Source organism: Pseudozyma hubeiensis, assembly GCF_000403515.1.
Source record: "Pseudozyma hubeiensis SY62 DNA, scaffold: PHS15, whole genome shotgun sequence".
Classification (NCBI taxonomy): domain Eukaryota; kingdom Fungi; phylum Basidiomycota; class Ustilaginomycetes; order Ustilaginales; family Ustilaginaceae; genus Pseudozyma; species Pseudozyma hubeiensis.
In genome coordinates this window covers 1-13717 of record NW_012133797.1, presented here as the reverse complement: position 1 = coordinate 13717, position 13717 = coordinate 1, and the positions used below count along the sequence as shown (strand labels likewise).

General features: G+C 54.5%; 7 protein-coding genes across 7 annotated transcripts; 4 read left to right on the top strand and 3 right to left on the bottom strand.

The window, feature by feature from the left end:
* Nucleotides 1-39: 39 nt before the first annotated feature.
* On the bottom strand, nucleotides 40-912 carry PHSY_001215 (metalloprotease; the record flags this gene model as incomplete). The annotated part of the gene is made up of 1 exon (XM_012331847.1): nucleotides 40-912. One exon carries the CDS (start codon nucleotides 910-912, stop codon nucleotides 40-42), a length of 873 nt encoding a protein of 290 aa, XP_012187237.1.
* A 1942-nt stretch (nucleotides 913-2854) lies between these two features.
* Nucleotides 2855-3577, top strand: PHSY_001214 (potential mitochondrial protein; the record flags this gene model as incomplete). The annotated part of the gene is made up of 1 exon (XM_012331846.1): nucleotides 2855-3577. One exon carries the CDS (start codon nucleotides 2855-2857, stop codon nucleotides 3575-3577), a length of 723 nt encoding a protein of 240 aa, XP_012187236.1.
* Nucleotides 3578-4425: 848 nt separating this feature from the next.
* PHSY_001213 (other/FunK1 protein kinase) lies at nucleotides 4426-4887 on the bottom strand (the record flags this gene model as incomplete). Its single annotated transcript, XM_012331845.1, has 1 exon — nucleotides 4426-4887. The coding sequence occupies one exon, from the start codon at nucleotides 4885-4887 to the stop codon at nucleotides 4426-4428; it is 462 nt and encodes a 153-aa protein (XP_012187235.1).
* A 376-nt stretch (nucleotides 4888-5263) lies between these two features.
* On the top strand, nucleotides 5264-5554 carry PHSY_001212 (prohibitin PHB1; the record flags this gene model as incomplete). Its single annotated transcript, XM_012331844.1, has 1 exon — nucleotides 5264-5554. One exon carries the CDS (start codon nucleotides 5264-5266, stop codon nucleotides 5552-5554), a length of 291 nt encoding a protein of 96 aa, XP_012187234.1.
* A 479-nt stretch (nucleotides 5555-6033) lies between these two features.
* PHSY_001211 (hypothetical protein) lies at nucleotides 6034-8649 on the top strand (the record flags this gene model as incomplete). The annotated part of the gene is made up of 1 exon (XM_012331843.1): nucleotides 6034-8649. The coding sequence occupies one exon, from the start codon at nucleotides 6034-6036 to the stop codon at nucleotides 8647-8649; it is 2616 nt and encodes an 871-aa protein (XP_012187233.1).
* Nucleotides 8650-9399: 750 nt separating this feature from the next.
* PHSY_001210 (hypothetical protein) lies at nucleotides 9400-10449 on the bottom strand (the record flags this gene model as incomplete). The annotated part of the gene is made up of 1 exon (XM_012331842.1): nucleotides 9400-10449. One exon carries the CDS (start codon nucleotides 10447-10449, stop codon nucleotides 9400-9402), a length of 1050 nt encoding a protein of 349 aa, XP_012187232.1.
* Nucleotides 10450-12085: 1636 nt separating this feature from the next.
* Nucleotides 12086-13477, top strand: PHSY_001209 (trichothecene 3-O-acetyltransferase; the record flags this gene model as incomplete). The annotated part of the gene is made up of 1 exon (XM_012331841.1): nucleotides 12086-13477. The coding sequence occupies one exon, from the start codon at nucleotides 12086-12088 to the stop codon at nucleotides 13475-13477; it is 1392 nt and encodes a 463-aa protein (XP_012187231.1).
* Between the last annotated feature and the right edge of the window lie 240 nt (nucleotides 13478-13717).

The window sequence follows — 13717 nt, the reverse complement described above, 5'->3', positions numbered from 1 at the left end:
CTTTGGCAAGTTTTAGCTATATGATTTCGACTTCGAGTCTCAGATACGGTAGGCGTCCACAGCGGCACCCATACGAGCAATCTGACCGTTAGTCCACAGGTATCGGCAAGAATCGTAAGAATAGTCCATGTGCGAGTGGATGCTGTCCACGCCGCCACCAGAGCACGAGTCCTGGCTCGAAGGGCAACCTCTGGTGACAGTGGACTGCGGAGGAGTGTCGTCGACGTAGTCGCCGCTGCCGGAGCAGCCTCCCTGGAAGACGTGGTAGAGACCTACCCAGTGACCGATCTCGTGCACCAACGTCTTTCCTTCCTGATAGTTTGTGATGGGTCCTCCGGGGTAGGTGTTCCAGTCGAGCACGATACCGTCGTTGGTGGGGTTGGAACGATAGTTCCATGGGAAGGTGGCATAGCCTAGCAAACCGGAGCTGCCGAAGCTGACGGTGTAGACGTTGAGTGCGTTGGAGCCACCTTTGCGAAGAGCAGACTTCATGGCTCTCTCCTGCGATGTGCCTTGGTTGACGTTGTTAAACCAGTCAGAGTTGACGGTGGTGTCGGTGCTGGCAAGGTAGAAACTCAGCCCTGTACCCGAAAAGTTGTCGTTGAGGATCGAAATCTGGCTGTTGATGGCGCTCGTAGAGATCCTTCCGCTGCTCGAGCCGTCCGTAATCAGGTGGTAGTACACGGGGATGTTGGCCGAGACGGCCGCCGCAGCAGCCGAGGACTTGGAAAGCGAGCTCGAGGAGCCTGCAGCACGCTGAGCAGCAATCTTGTTGCCCAACGCCTGCTCGACCGAGGTGGGCGCAGTTTCGTGACTGCCACACAGCTTGACTTCGGAAGGGGCCGCCATGGCGGCGGGTGCCGCCACCGCAAGCGCGACACCGATGTAAAGGGCAAGTGTCTTGAACTGCATCTTCGAGGTGAGGACAGGATCTTGTGGAAGGAATGGAAGAGCTCGAAGTGGATGTCAAGGTAGAGGAATGAGGAGCGAGTGCTGAAAGTTGTCTTGGGGTGCAGAGAGATGACGAGATGTACTCAAGCGCTCCTCTTATACCTTTCAATTGAGGTATGAGACGGTTGTCGAGGAGATGGTGCAGCTCACAGGCTCACACAATGTGCTACAGGTACAGCCTGTTCGGTTGAGTCGTGAAGAAAGGCAGTGTTCCTCCATTCGTTGGCACCGGCGATGCTCGAAATGCTCGATTTCAGATACTAGGGTCGTTTCAAGGATGTCGTTTGACACTGCATCCCGCCCATATTGTGCAAACTGTCGAGCGCAACGGCAGGCGCACGATCAATCATCGGAGGTGTTGCTCCCGCTCGGAAGCACATCATCCGTTGACCTACAGACAGCCGACGGAGCAACAAGATGGAGGCGAGGGCAAGAGATAGAGACAACGACAAAGGAAGGGAGACCGATAAAGGAGAAGCGAAAAGCGTTGCAGAAAGGTTCGCGGGCAAGAGCGAAAGCAGACCCTCGATCGAGAGGTTGGCTCATCGACGTTAATAAGGTGGCGGACAGGCAGACAAGGGTTCAAAGTGAGAAGCAGAGAAGAAAGGAAGGATTCTCATAAGGAAGGCGGATCACGCCAAGCCTTTTGGACGCAGTTAAGCGAACGGAACGCGGTTCTCCTTTCCTGGCGCTAAGCGAAGCAGCGGGATCTTGTGCGCACACGAGATCATAGCTTGCGCGAAAGGGAAAGCGACAGGGCGCAGAAGGATCGAAAAGTCCTTGTCGCTGAGGATCTCGGGGAAGGGCTGTCAAGACGGCGGGTTGTGAACCTTGTAGTCGATTTAGCGCACAGCGGTCGGTGGCTATCGTCGGAGAGGTTTGATCCGCATGAAGTTAGTGCGTTTTGGACAGCGACAACGGCGCTAAAGGTGCTGTCACGTTTTTTCTTGGCATTCGGAGTGGTGGTAGGCTGGTGGCAAAGCAAGCGAGGTGGACACAACTTAACCTAAGGTGGTATTGCCGACTAGCATTCGTGTCATTGGGAAAATCGATGCGTCTATAGAAACCAGGGTGGGCTGCCACGAGGGCATAGGAAAGACCAAGGTGCCTCTACCGAGGTTACTGTCGAGTAGCAAGCGTCGACCAGCTCTCTTCGCCAACAAGTTCTTTCTTATCTGACTGACGGCAGCAACATTGACGAAAGATCGATGTCTGATCCGGAATGGCTGAATGACCAGGCACGCAGAGGAGGAGAACAGACGCGAACATGTCTATAAGCAACAGGAAAACAAGCCGTCCCCAACGCACGCAACAGGATACACCTTCCGCAAGCGGATGGTAGGGAGCGGGTGAGTGTTTGATTATCACGAAAGGGGGCAAAATGCTTGGAAAGGGGCAGATCCGGGAGGCTGGCGGCTATCATCAGGTCGACGTTTGCTGGATCGACACATTCTACATACACCCGGGGGCGAGCAGCTAAGTCGGAAGATGCCACGGAAACGTGCTCCCAAAGTACACCAACGAGGAAGAAAGAAAGGAAGAAAGAAATGACCAGAATTTCTGACGAAAATCCAGGCCCCAAAAATCGCACCTAAAACCCGAGCGGGACGGAAATCGGAAGAAGCAGGCTCAGCCGTTCGCTTACGGCGATGTCGCGGCCTGCTGTTCTGTACCGCCTTTTTTTTCTCTCTCGTGTGCTCGTCTAGTCCGAGTTCTTCCTAGTTTTTCTTCACGTCACCTCCACTCTTTTTCGGCTTTACATACTGTGTTGCCGCACCCATCGCGTTTGCAAGCCTTGCACCTCAACGACGATACCATCTTCACGCTGCCATCCTCTTCCTCCAGACGAGCTATCATCTTGGAGCTCCTCGATCCATCTCACGCCTGGTGCAACATCGACATCATGCTGTCCGGTCAATCAGTGGTTCGCTCGGCGAGCCGCTCCATACACCACGCATCCCGCACCCTTCGTCCCGCCTCGCGAGGTGTTGCCACCAAGTCTGCTGCAGGTCCTTCGCGTCATTCCGCTTGGCCATCATACTCGATCGCTACGGTCGCTGCCGTGGGTGCTGGTGCCTCCCTCTATGCACTTCAGTCTCGATCCTCGGCCATCCAGTGCGAGCCTCGTCAAGCATGGAATGACCGCCTGAAACCCAAGCAGTCCCAAGGCGACGCTTTCCTTCGCAAAGATGCCAACGACCGTCACGCGCCCGCTGCGGCGCACGACGAGCATGTGGAGCCGGCCGACGAGACGCCTGCCGCCATCGAGGTCGCTGTCGAGGAAACGGAGGAGCAGACAGGTCAACAGTCGGCCTACGATCCTGAGACTGGCGAGATCAACTGGGACTGCCCGTGTCTGGGCGGAATGGCTCACGGTCCATGCGGTGAACAGTTCAAACTCGCCTTCTCCTGCTTTGTCTACTCGGAGGCTGAGCCAAAGGGCATCGACTGCGTAGACAAATTCAAGGCCATGCAGGACTGCTTCCGCGAGCATCCGGACGTCTACAAGGACGAAATCGAGGATGATGAGGCTGCAAATGCACAGTTTGACAAGGACGAGGCGGAGGCGAACGCTACCGATAATGCCAGCATCGAGAGTGTGGGAAAGAAGGACGAATCTGCATAAGGTTGGCTTCTGGTGGCGACCAAAACATACATTTTTGTAGCTCAACCCCTCATCGTCACGGATCAGCGACGCGATTTTCAAGCTTTGGAGCTGCGCACACTTCATCCACTCTCCCGCATCTGCGCACCCGCGGGCAGAGTCAGCGCGACAACGATTTCTGCGCTGCTTCGTGTCTTGCGCACCCTGGGTTCAAAGGCTTGAAACTTTGCATTCACGAAGCGCACTCCTCTGGCGTTCAAAACGTCGGCGCACACACCACTCACGCACAGATTCCACTTCTTGTCACAACATAAAAGCGCTGCGTTCCGCAATAGACATCTCCCCCCTCATCTACCGTCCACTTCACTCCGTACTTCTTTGTGTCGTCTTGAGTCTTGATCAAACTTCCCGCTCGTACGAAGAGCTGTTCTGTTGTTCGCCTCTTCTGCTACTCTGCAGTTATTCCCTTTGCTTCTACCGCCTCATGACGTCCTGCAAGAACAATTGCTCCGAGGCTGGAAAGCAGCGACCCGAAGAAAAGCCCTCTCAAGACGTTTCACTGCCAGCTAGCACTCCTGTCCTGCCCGTTGTGGACTCTAAAGTCCTTGTAGACAAGCGTCCAGGCAGCCCCGTTCCTGCCGAACAACGATCGACCTCCGGCAACACCTCCGAGCAATCGGAAAGCTCCGGTCCAGCCAGCTCTCAAAGCCAAAGCCAGAAGGCAAGTGGATCTCAGCCAAATGACTTCCACGTCCACTGCCACACCTGGCAAATCCTACCTCAGCTCAGGACCGCTGAGCACATCCCTGCCGAGGATTTCCCGTTCACCATCGATCCTAACTGGCGAGGCCCTATCTTTCCAATCACCGTCACCGACTATCACTCTGTCCCTCGAGGGTCCGAACACAGCACTGCCAATCGCGGCCCAGACGGAGACAGGCACGAATCACGTCGAGAGCAAGGTGGTCCGGGACGAAACTGATGGCGACGGTGCTGACACCACTGATTCCGGCTCGCTCACCCAGCGTGCGGCAATGATACGCGATGAGCTTCTCGGCCATGACCCTCTCGAGCAAAACTCGACGCACGAATCCATCCCCTCCTCGGGCACCACCGAAGTTACTATCGATGACACCAGCCACAAACACGACGTCCAAACTCAATCCGATCACGACGTGGAAGAGAGGCTTGGCCAATCCGCAATCTCCCACTCGCTGCGACACATTGCCCTTGCCTTCGACGAGAAGGTGCGTCGCGAGCTCGCATTTCCCCAATGCGCCAACAGATGATCCATTTCTTCGTCGACACTGACCGATTCTATACTGGTGCATTCCCCGTTCCCCTTTGCAGAGCCTCGAACTTGACAGTCTTCGAAAGGTAAAGTCTTGCGTCTCTTGGGGCTAGAGTAGCACACCGTCTCACACGATCCATTGAATGTTCCCGCTCGGGCTTCCGCATCGGCCTTGCACAGATCCAGGAGACACACGAAGACGAGGTTGCCCATCTACGATCACAGATAAAAAAGTTAAAGTGGGTAGTACATCGCAACATCCATGCGCGTCTTTCATAGAGATCTTGGACTGAAAGCTGACGCTGCTTCATTCGAGGTCCACCAGAGATGAGAACGAAGCCCTCGCTGTCGAGCTTGAAGAGCTCACTGCCTCGCGCGACACTGTCAAGAGTGAGCTTGACGCGATGAAAAGAGAGATGGAAGACAAGGAAGGGCTGCTTTTCCTTTCAGACCGCATATGCTCGCGACTTTTCGCCATAGTCCATGGCATCAAGGCGCAGGCCGAAGCCGCCGAATCACTCTCGCCCGCCATCCGTAGTGCCGACTCGACTTCTCAATTCTCCTCGAATCCTTCATCGCTCCAGCTCGAAATTGATCACTTGTCCGTGACGAACCCGAACCAAGTCGGCACGACGAACGCGCTCGGCTTCGCCACCTCGCCGATCCAAGCGCTTCTTGAAGAAATCGAGGCCAAATACTCGACCTAGTTGATACACTGAACTCGCCTCTTGGTTTGACGGCGCCCTGAAATGTTTTCCTCCGAGCTCTCCTCTTCAATTTATCTTTTTCAATGTCTTCTCATCAGATCACCGGTCGTTCAAAGTGCCTGATGAATGTAGAGAAGGCGTGAGAGCCACATAACATGGTCTCACCAAAGCTCGATTGCCCAACGAAAATATTTCGTGCTGTGAGACCGTACCAAGATGCAACCGCAATCCAAAATCTCGGGCTGCTGCGAAGCGCGCTCGGACCAGACCTTTGTTGAGACATCATTCCGCTCTATCCTCTGGTCTCTATGCTCATTTGTCCGCCTTGCCTCTCCACAGCTCGCACTCATACCCCCATATTGGATTCAGGAACGTGAGCTCATAGACGAGAGTGTCTGAGGCACGCGGTCCGGAGTTCCCTCATGCAGCTAGACTAGTTCTGACATTGGCGTCGATCGAACCGCGCACATGCAGCGACGATGAGCTTTGCTATCCCGCCTCACCACTACATTGCAGGCATGCCGTCAACAACAATTGGTACCAGTCCCAACGGCGCTCAACACCGAAATGGCACAGCCCTGCACTCTCCTACCTCATTGTCGACTTCTTTGCAAGGGCATGCAGGTCCTTCCTCATCCGCCCACGCTGTCCACCCAAAGTCAGCCGGCCTATCTGCCGCCACCTTGCCCAGCAACGCCGTTGCGAGCTCTTCGAATCTAGTTGCCGAGTTTCTAAAGTCCCCGGACGATCTCACCAAGATATCAGCGCTGCGCAAGAAGCTTCTAAAGGAACAGGCGAGTCTGTCGGCTAAACTCAAGCTCGGAGCCAAAGAGCAGCTTGAGGCGACACGCGATGGTCTTCTGAAGCTCCAGGCAACAAGAAAGGATGTCGCATCCATCAGAGAAGCGTTTGCGCAAGTCGACGCGCTTTATACCAACACAGACGGCGACGACGGAACGAGAACCACTCATTCCGACGCCAATCGCTCCTTCAGCATCATCAGCCAAGTGTCTCAGATTCATCGCAACTTTGTCCAGACGACAAGCACTTTAGAGAAACTCGATGCACTTCCAGACCAGATTTCTACACTCGCCGAGATGCTGCAACGAGGTCGCGATGACATTATGGGCCCTGCTACCGACCTTCTCCCTTTGCATTTTCATCTCTCGCAGCTCGAGGCATTCCGCAACGAGACGTTCCAGATTGCGCGCACCTGCTCTACAGACGTGCGCAGCACCGTCTCCGAGTTCTTTGCGCCGCTCGACGGGCTCATTAGAGCATTCGACGACTACATCATGCAGCTGGCAGAGAGGACCATGGACCTGGCTCGAGAAGGCCGACCGGGCGTGGTCGTCAAGCTCATCAAGATCATCGAGAAAGAGTCACGCGAAGACGAACGTGCAGCAGCAATCCGTCTTGCCAAACGTGCCAATCTCGAAGGCGCCGCCCGTTTCCGATCCGTGGTGGCCAATGCGCGTGTAATCAAGCTATACCGTCCCAAATTCGTCGAAGCCATCGACCGAGCCACAGCCGAGTTGTTTGACGAGTGCTGGTCCCGATTCGGTGCCGATGGTACCAGTCTCGAATTCCTTGGGCACCTCGACTGGATCTACGACGATATGCGATTCGTGCAGTCCGAACTTACGCCCCTCTTTCCGCAAGACTACCAGATCCTGCGCATGTTTGTCAAGAGCTACCACAAGCATCTCGGAAGCATCCTGCGCGAACGTATTCTCGCAAAAGATCCGGAAGCGAGCGCGCTGCTCGAGCTGTACCAGTTCACGCAGGAGTATACCAAGACAATAACTAGAGAGATTGGCGCAGAAAAGGCATGGCTCGAACCGACATTGCTAGCGGGGAAGGAACAGGGAATCATCGACGACTACCTCGGCCTGATCACCAAAAAGATCGACGAGTGGACGGCCAACCTCATGTCGGACGAGGTGCGCGAATTTGTGGCGCGTCAAAATCCGCCAGACGAAGACAATGAGGGGCTGTATGGTCTGCAAGGCGCAGCGATCTTGTTCCAGATGGTCAATCAGCAAATCGACGTGGCAGCTGACTCGGGCCAAGCTAGCGTTCTGGCCAAGGTGGTAGATCATGCAGCCAAAGCGATGCACTCGACGCAAACGACCTGGCTGCGAGTGCTGGAAAGCGAGTTCAAGAAGCAACGCGAAGCGAAAGCTCCGGACGATGTGGTGGGTGGTCTGGTCGAATACGTGATCGCCTTGGCCAACGATCAGCTCAAGTCGGCAGACTATGCCGAGGCGCTCATCGCAAGGCTCGAGCCGATGGTGAGCAAAAAATATCAAGCCGGCATCCGCGAGGCGGTCGACAATGCGCTCAATGGCTTCCTGGACGTATCCAAGCGATGCACGCAAGTACTGGTCGATTTGGTCTTTGCCGATCTGCAGCCGGCGATCAAGGATCTGTTCACCTTCCCGATGTGGTACTCGGAAGGCACCATGACCACCATCGTCGAGACGATGCGCGACTACACATCGGACTACAGCGAGCGGCTCAACCCCAACCTGTTTGACGTGTTGTGCGACGACATGATTGATCGCTTCCAAGTCTCTTACATCGGTGCGCTCAGACGTGTGGGCAGCGGCAAGCTGCGCATGCCTACTGCAGCAGAGCAGATGCGCAAGGATGTCGAGGATGCCAGGACGCTTTTCCTCGCCTTTAAGAAGGAGGAAGAGGTCCAGGAGAAGTTCGAAGTGCTCGATGCCATCCGAGGCATGCTGACGTCTTCATCCACCATGGTCTTCCTGCCCTACTGGAGCTTTGCCAAAGCGCACGGAGCCCATCTGGGATTCCTCGAGGCCATCATGAAGGCGCGCGACGATCTCAAGAGGGACGATGTGACCGCACTGATGGAAAGCGCAAGAAGGAAGGTCAAGAGCGAAGGGCTCAACGACCTAGTACCCGAAACAGGAGGACCTACTGTGATGAGCAGAGTCGCCCAGGCGTATGGATCGAGCTACAGTGGTGGCCTGCTCGCCAACTTGGGAGGCGAGCGGGCGGCAGGAATGGCGGCTAGCGCAACGCAGGCGCTGGGTCTGACTGGCTGGAAGAACAGAGATCGTGATTAGCCGCAGTATAGCTTCTGCTCTGAATGAAGATTATCCCAACTCAAGCGTCCACGTACATAGCATCATGCCGGTGTAGCCATGTTCGATAGCTTGTGTACACACAGCGTCGTCATGGAGGCGGAGTTGCAGATCATATTCTCGGAAGCTTCCATCGAGCCAGCTTTCCCGGAGACTCTTCTCCGACCCACTCGTCGAACCGTGATAGAGCCGCAGCGCGGATTTCGCGCGACTTGATCGACAACTTTCAATTGAACTCGTTTTCAGATTGCGATTGGACGCTCGTGCTACAATGCAGGAGCGGAACGAGCAGGCATATCAATCCACGAGCGCTCCTTATTCTGATCGTGATCCGACAATGTCCTCGTTTCATACAAGAAAGTTCTTCTAGGAGCGAAAGGCAAAGCGAGCCGTCAGCAAAGCTTTCATCCAAACACAGCGAATTTCTTTCGTCAGAGTATTCGACATGCTGCAACCTTCTTTGGCAATCACGTCAGAGGAACAGGCTAGCCACGATAGTCTGAACGCAAGCAGATGTGACAAACGAGTGTAATTCAAAATGGGAAAAAGACTATTGGAAAGGTCATGCGAGCAAGAGTAGAAGAGACTGCGACGGAGAGAGAACACTGGCGAGCAGGAAAGGGGGCCTATTGAAGAATCCAAGTCAAATCTTGCACTATCGAAAGGGCCCCGGCTACTTCCTGACAGCTTCTGAAGACACACGATCGCATGGCAGGTGCCCACTGCACGGGTCTAGTTGCAGGCAGCTAGGATGCACACGTTTGCCTTGGAACCGCTGGCATCGATGCCCGTGTTCTTGGACTCACTGACACTGCCTCCGCCGGCACCGCCAGCACCGCCTTCGTAGTTGTTGGTGGTATTGGTCTTGGTCGACTGCGAATTGTCGATGTTGTTCTGTGTGTTGTTCGTGGTAGATGAAGAGCTCGAGTGGGCAGAGTTATCCGTGTTGTTGCTGTCCGTCGTCGTTGGCGAGTTGTCCTGATAATTATGGCTGTTGTCCTGGTAGTTGTCGCTGTTGTCCGTGTAGGAGTGAGACGAATTGTCATTGTTGTTGGTCTCGTGGAGATTGTTGGTGGTGGAGGTTTGCTTGACATTGGTGGTGTCGTGCGAATCGTGAGACGAATTGTCAATGTTGGTGATGTTGCGATCGTTGTTGGTTACAGACGATGTTCGCGAGCTGTCATACGAGTTGTTGTAGACGTACGTAGGGCTGTACGATCCTCCCTTGGCATTCGAATCGGCGGAAGCAGAGCCGGAAGACACGCTCGAAGCTGCCTTTGCATTCGAGTCAGATGAAGATGAAGACGAAGACGAGGATGCAGATCCGGTCGAGGCGTGTGAGCTGGTGCGGGAGCTTGAGGATGCGTACGAGTTCGTGTCGGATCCAGAATCGCCGGAAATCAAAGTGCGATAGGATCCTTTGCTAGCTTGAACAACGTCGCGATTGACACAGAAGCAGATGGAACGGTCATCGTCGTCAACCGTCCATTGATTGTCGCCTGACTTGCCTGAGGTGGCTGCGGCGCGTTTCTGAAGGCCGGTGCTCCAAAAGTCGGAACGACGCAGGATGTCCAGAGCAAGCTCAATCTCTGCGTCGGTCGCACGAGGTACCAGGTCCTGCCGACGAGCAGAAACACGTCGACGACGCTTCAATAAAGAAGAATCGACATGAGTCGAGCGAGAATGGGCTGGCGAGAGCGCGACGGCAGTGTGTAGGATAGTGCAGAGCAGGAGCAAGAAGGGCAGCAGACCAAGCCGGCCTCGAATTGATGGCAGCATCATCTTCTACAGATCTGGGAGATGAATTTGAAGGGGAGATGCGGTCTAGACAAGGGAGCGGTACGATTGGCTTCCTTTTATGCTTGTAGAACTCAACTTCTGGCAGGAAGCCCAACGGGTGAAATAACGTCCTGGTCTTGCTTGCTTGAACAAAGTCGAGATTGGCAGGTTTGGCAGCGGATCTCTGAGTGGCACAATCGCTGGACATGTCTCCTCGCTTTGGTACCGAGATTGCATGTGATCTTGCTGAAAAGATCGAGCTCGCAGGGCGGAGGACCGCACAGCGGCGCTTAGACTCAATACAGGAACGAAGCATGACTATCAAGCGAGGTGGAAAGATCTACGACCTGCGAAGCGACAAAGGAAGATGAGAACCGAATCATGCCAGGGAGATCCCCATGCTTTGTTCGCACTGCATGCATCTGCACAGGCCTGACAGCACACCTTTGCGTGAAGAACAATAGCGATGGCTTTGCGTAAGCTCGCTGGCAATATTTTGTAGTCGGCGATGATTCAAAGAACGCCGTATGTTCGCCGTTGACGTCCCAATCAAGCTCGAATCTGCCTGTCATAGGATGGACTCAGTGTAATGTCCAACGTGCTTTTAGCCCTTTCCCCCTAGCACTGCCCTGGCAGCATTATTTGCGACACAGAGGAAAGAGGATATGAAGATCGCTCATGTCGGTGGAGAACGTTGCTCCGTGAGCATGGGCCCGACCTCAAGGATCTTTCTTAGACCCTTATGCAGAAAGGCGATGCAGAGGATCCAAGTACATGCGCCCTGCGGGCGACCAACGGAAATCCTCCACGCTAAAGCAAGGGATAGAAGCTTGAGATTCTTCATCAAGGTGTGCTGCGTGATGTCCCACGGACAATGATCTTGACGCCAGACGAGATCAAACACGCGTCCCTATGCACTTTCAACTCTGTCACATTCTAAGAATCTCTAGTAAGAGGTAGTCAGAGAGAACCTGACCTCTCCGAGCATGCTGTCTGATCCACGCGGTAGTCAGCCCTGCAACGAATGTCGGGAGCATAAGAGTGCCAGTCTTGTTTCCGAACGTTACCTCGCCTGCAGGAAAGATCGGCGTTTATGCAAGGCACGCTGCACCTCCTTGAAGATCATCCACACTTCGAAGCAACTTCGGGATCAAAGTTCCGGCATGCCGCACACGTGATCTATCAAGCAAGACCAGCACTCTGGCACGGCAAGCATTCGATGTAGCTGTGACAGGGACAGCGTGAAGCTGGAACGGAGCTTGTCATGGTCGGGGCATCGCGCAACTCCAACTCGCTTGCCTTCTCCTTGCTTGCAGAGTTGTATTCTCGTGGTGCATCTCTCCGCGGGCTTTGCACGCTTGGAAATTCCGCTGTCAACCTGTCAAATTCCGAAGGAACGAGTCAAGCTGGGCGAGCTGAAACATCACTCACCCTACACTGTCTCGGATCAAAGCTACGCGAGCACCATCTTAGGCCTTTTCGAGAGTCAGAGAGGACAAGGATTTAAGGGTCCATCGAGGCAAACGTGCACGGTTCAACTCAGCAAGTCCGCCTGATGATTTTTGCATGGATCGAGACATTGCTGCTGAAACACCACCTTTACCTATTCACCACAACTTTCTCGTCCACCAAAGCGGCGATGACTTGTAACAATTCCCTCGAGAACAAGCAGCTCGATATCCTCGGTAGTGTCCCATCGCTGTTCAAACTATACACGCAGATCTCTTTCATCTACGCATCTGGCGGCAAGGATCAGCACCAAATCGAATACCATGTCACAACCACTTTGCGGCGTGGACTCGATGATCTGTCTAAACAGCTGCCGTGGCTGAGTGGCAAAGTGGTCAACGAAGGATCGAGCCCAGGCAAGACGGGCACGTGTTGCATTGTAAAGACATCCGAGATCCCGCTCGTTGTCAAACATTTCGACAAGGCAGCGTTGACTATCGAAAAACTCGATGATGCTAGGTACCCCTTTACAATGCTCGATGAAGGGCTCGTTGCGCCGTGTATGACGCTGAATCTGCCAGGACAACAAGTGGGACTCGTTGCAGAGACAGGCCCGGTGTTGGCGGTCCAGCTCAATTTTATGCCGGACGGCCTCATTCTCACAATCGTAGCTCAGCACAATGTGATGGACATGGTCGGTCAGACGAGCATCATGACCTGGCTCTCCAATGCGTGTCGAGGCACAAGACTGACTCAAGAAGAGCTTGCCATTGCCACCATTGACAAGAGCAGAGTGTTGACTCTTTTCGACAAAGACTGGACGCCGGACGAGGCATGGCTAGATCGCTTGCAAATCAAGCCTGCTGCCGCCACACAGACACAGGCACAAGATGGTACATCGCCCACAGTCACATGGGGCTATGTTGCCTTCTCGATGGAATCGGTTGCTGCGCTGAAGAGGATAGCGACAGAAACCAAAGATTCGGACAGCAGCTACATCACCTCTGACGATGCTGTCTGCGCCTTAATCTGGAAGTGCCTGTCTCGCGCCAGAGCAACAAGGCTCGACGCAAACAGCTCCACCGTCTTTGCCCGTGCCGTCGACCTTCGGGCTCGCATGGGTGTGCCAACAAGCTATCCTGGCACCTTGACCAATATGACGTACAACCATTCTTTGCTCGATACCGTCAGCGCAGAACCGTTGGGCAAGATCGCTGCCAACCTTCGTAGCCAGCTCAACTCACCGAAGTTGGCTCGTGACACACGCGCTCTTGCCACGGTTCTCGATCGATCGGATGACAAGGGCAGTCTCAGCATCACGGCGCCCGTAGACTCATCCACAGGCATCATGCTCAGCTCGTGGGCTTCGGTCAAGCTTTACGACCTCGATTTCGGTCTCGACCTCGGGCACCCTCTTGCTGTTCGACGTCCTGCGTTTATCCCCGTCGAGAGTCTGATGTACATCATGCCCAAGAGCCCCTCCTCCGGTGGTGCGATTGTTGGCATGTGTCTGCGGGAACAAGACTGGACGCAGCTAAGCCACGATGGCGAGTGGGCGCAATATGCATCGTATATCGGTTGACAAAGCTAAGAATTCCTCATGTACAATACTGTACCTTGGTGTTGGCGGATTGCGATAATGACAGACCGATCCCAATCAAAAGGGGGCCATCACAAGCTCAGCGCTGCACGTGTGAACAAGGAGAACGGTGAGGTTGCAGCAAGACCAGTGCGGTGGCCTCAGGTTCCAGCCCGCCGTAAGGGGGTAGGGTTAGGGTTAGGGTTAGGGTTAGGGTTAGGGTTAGGGTTAGGGTTAGGGTTA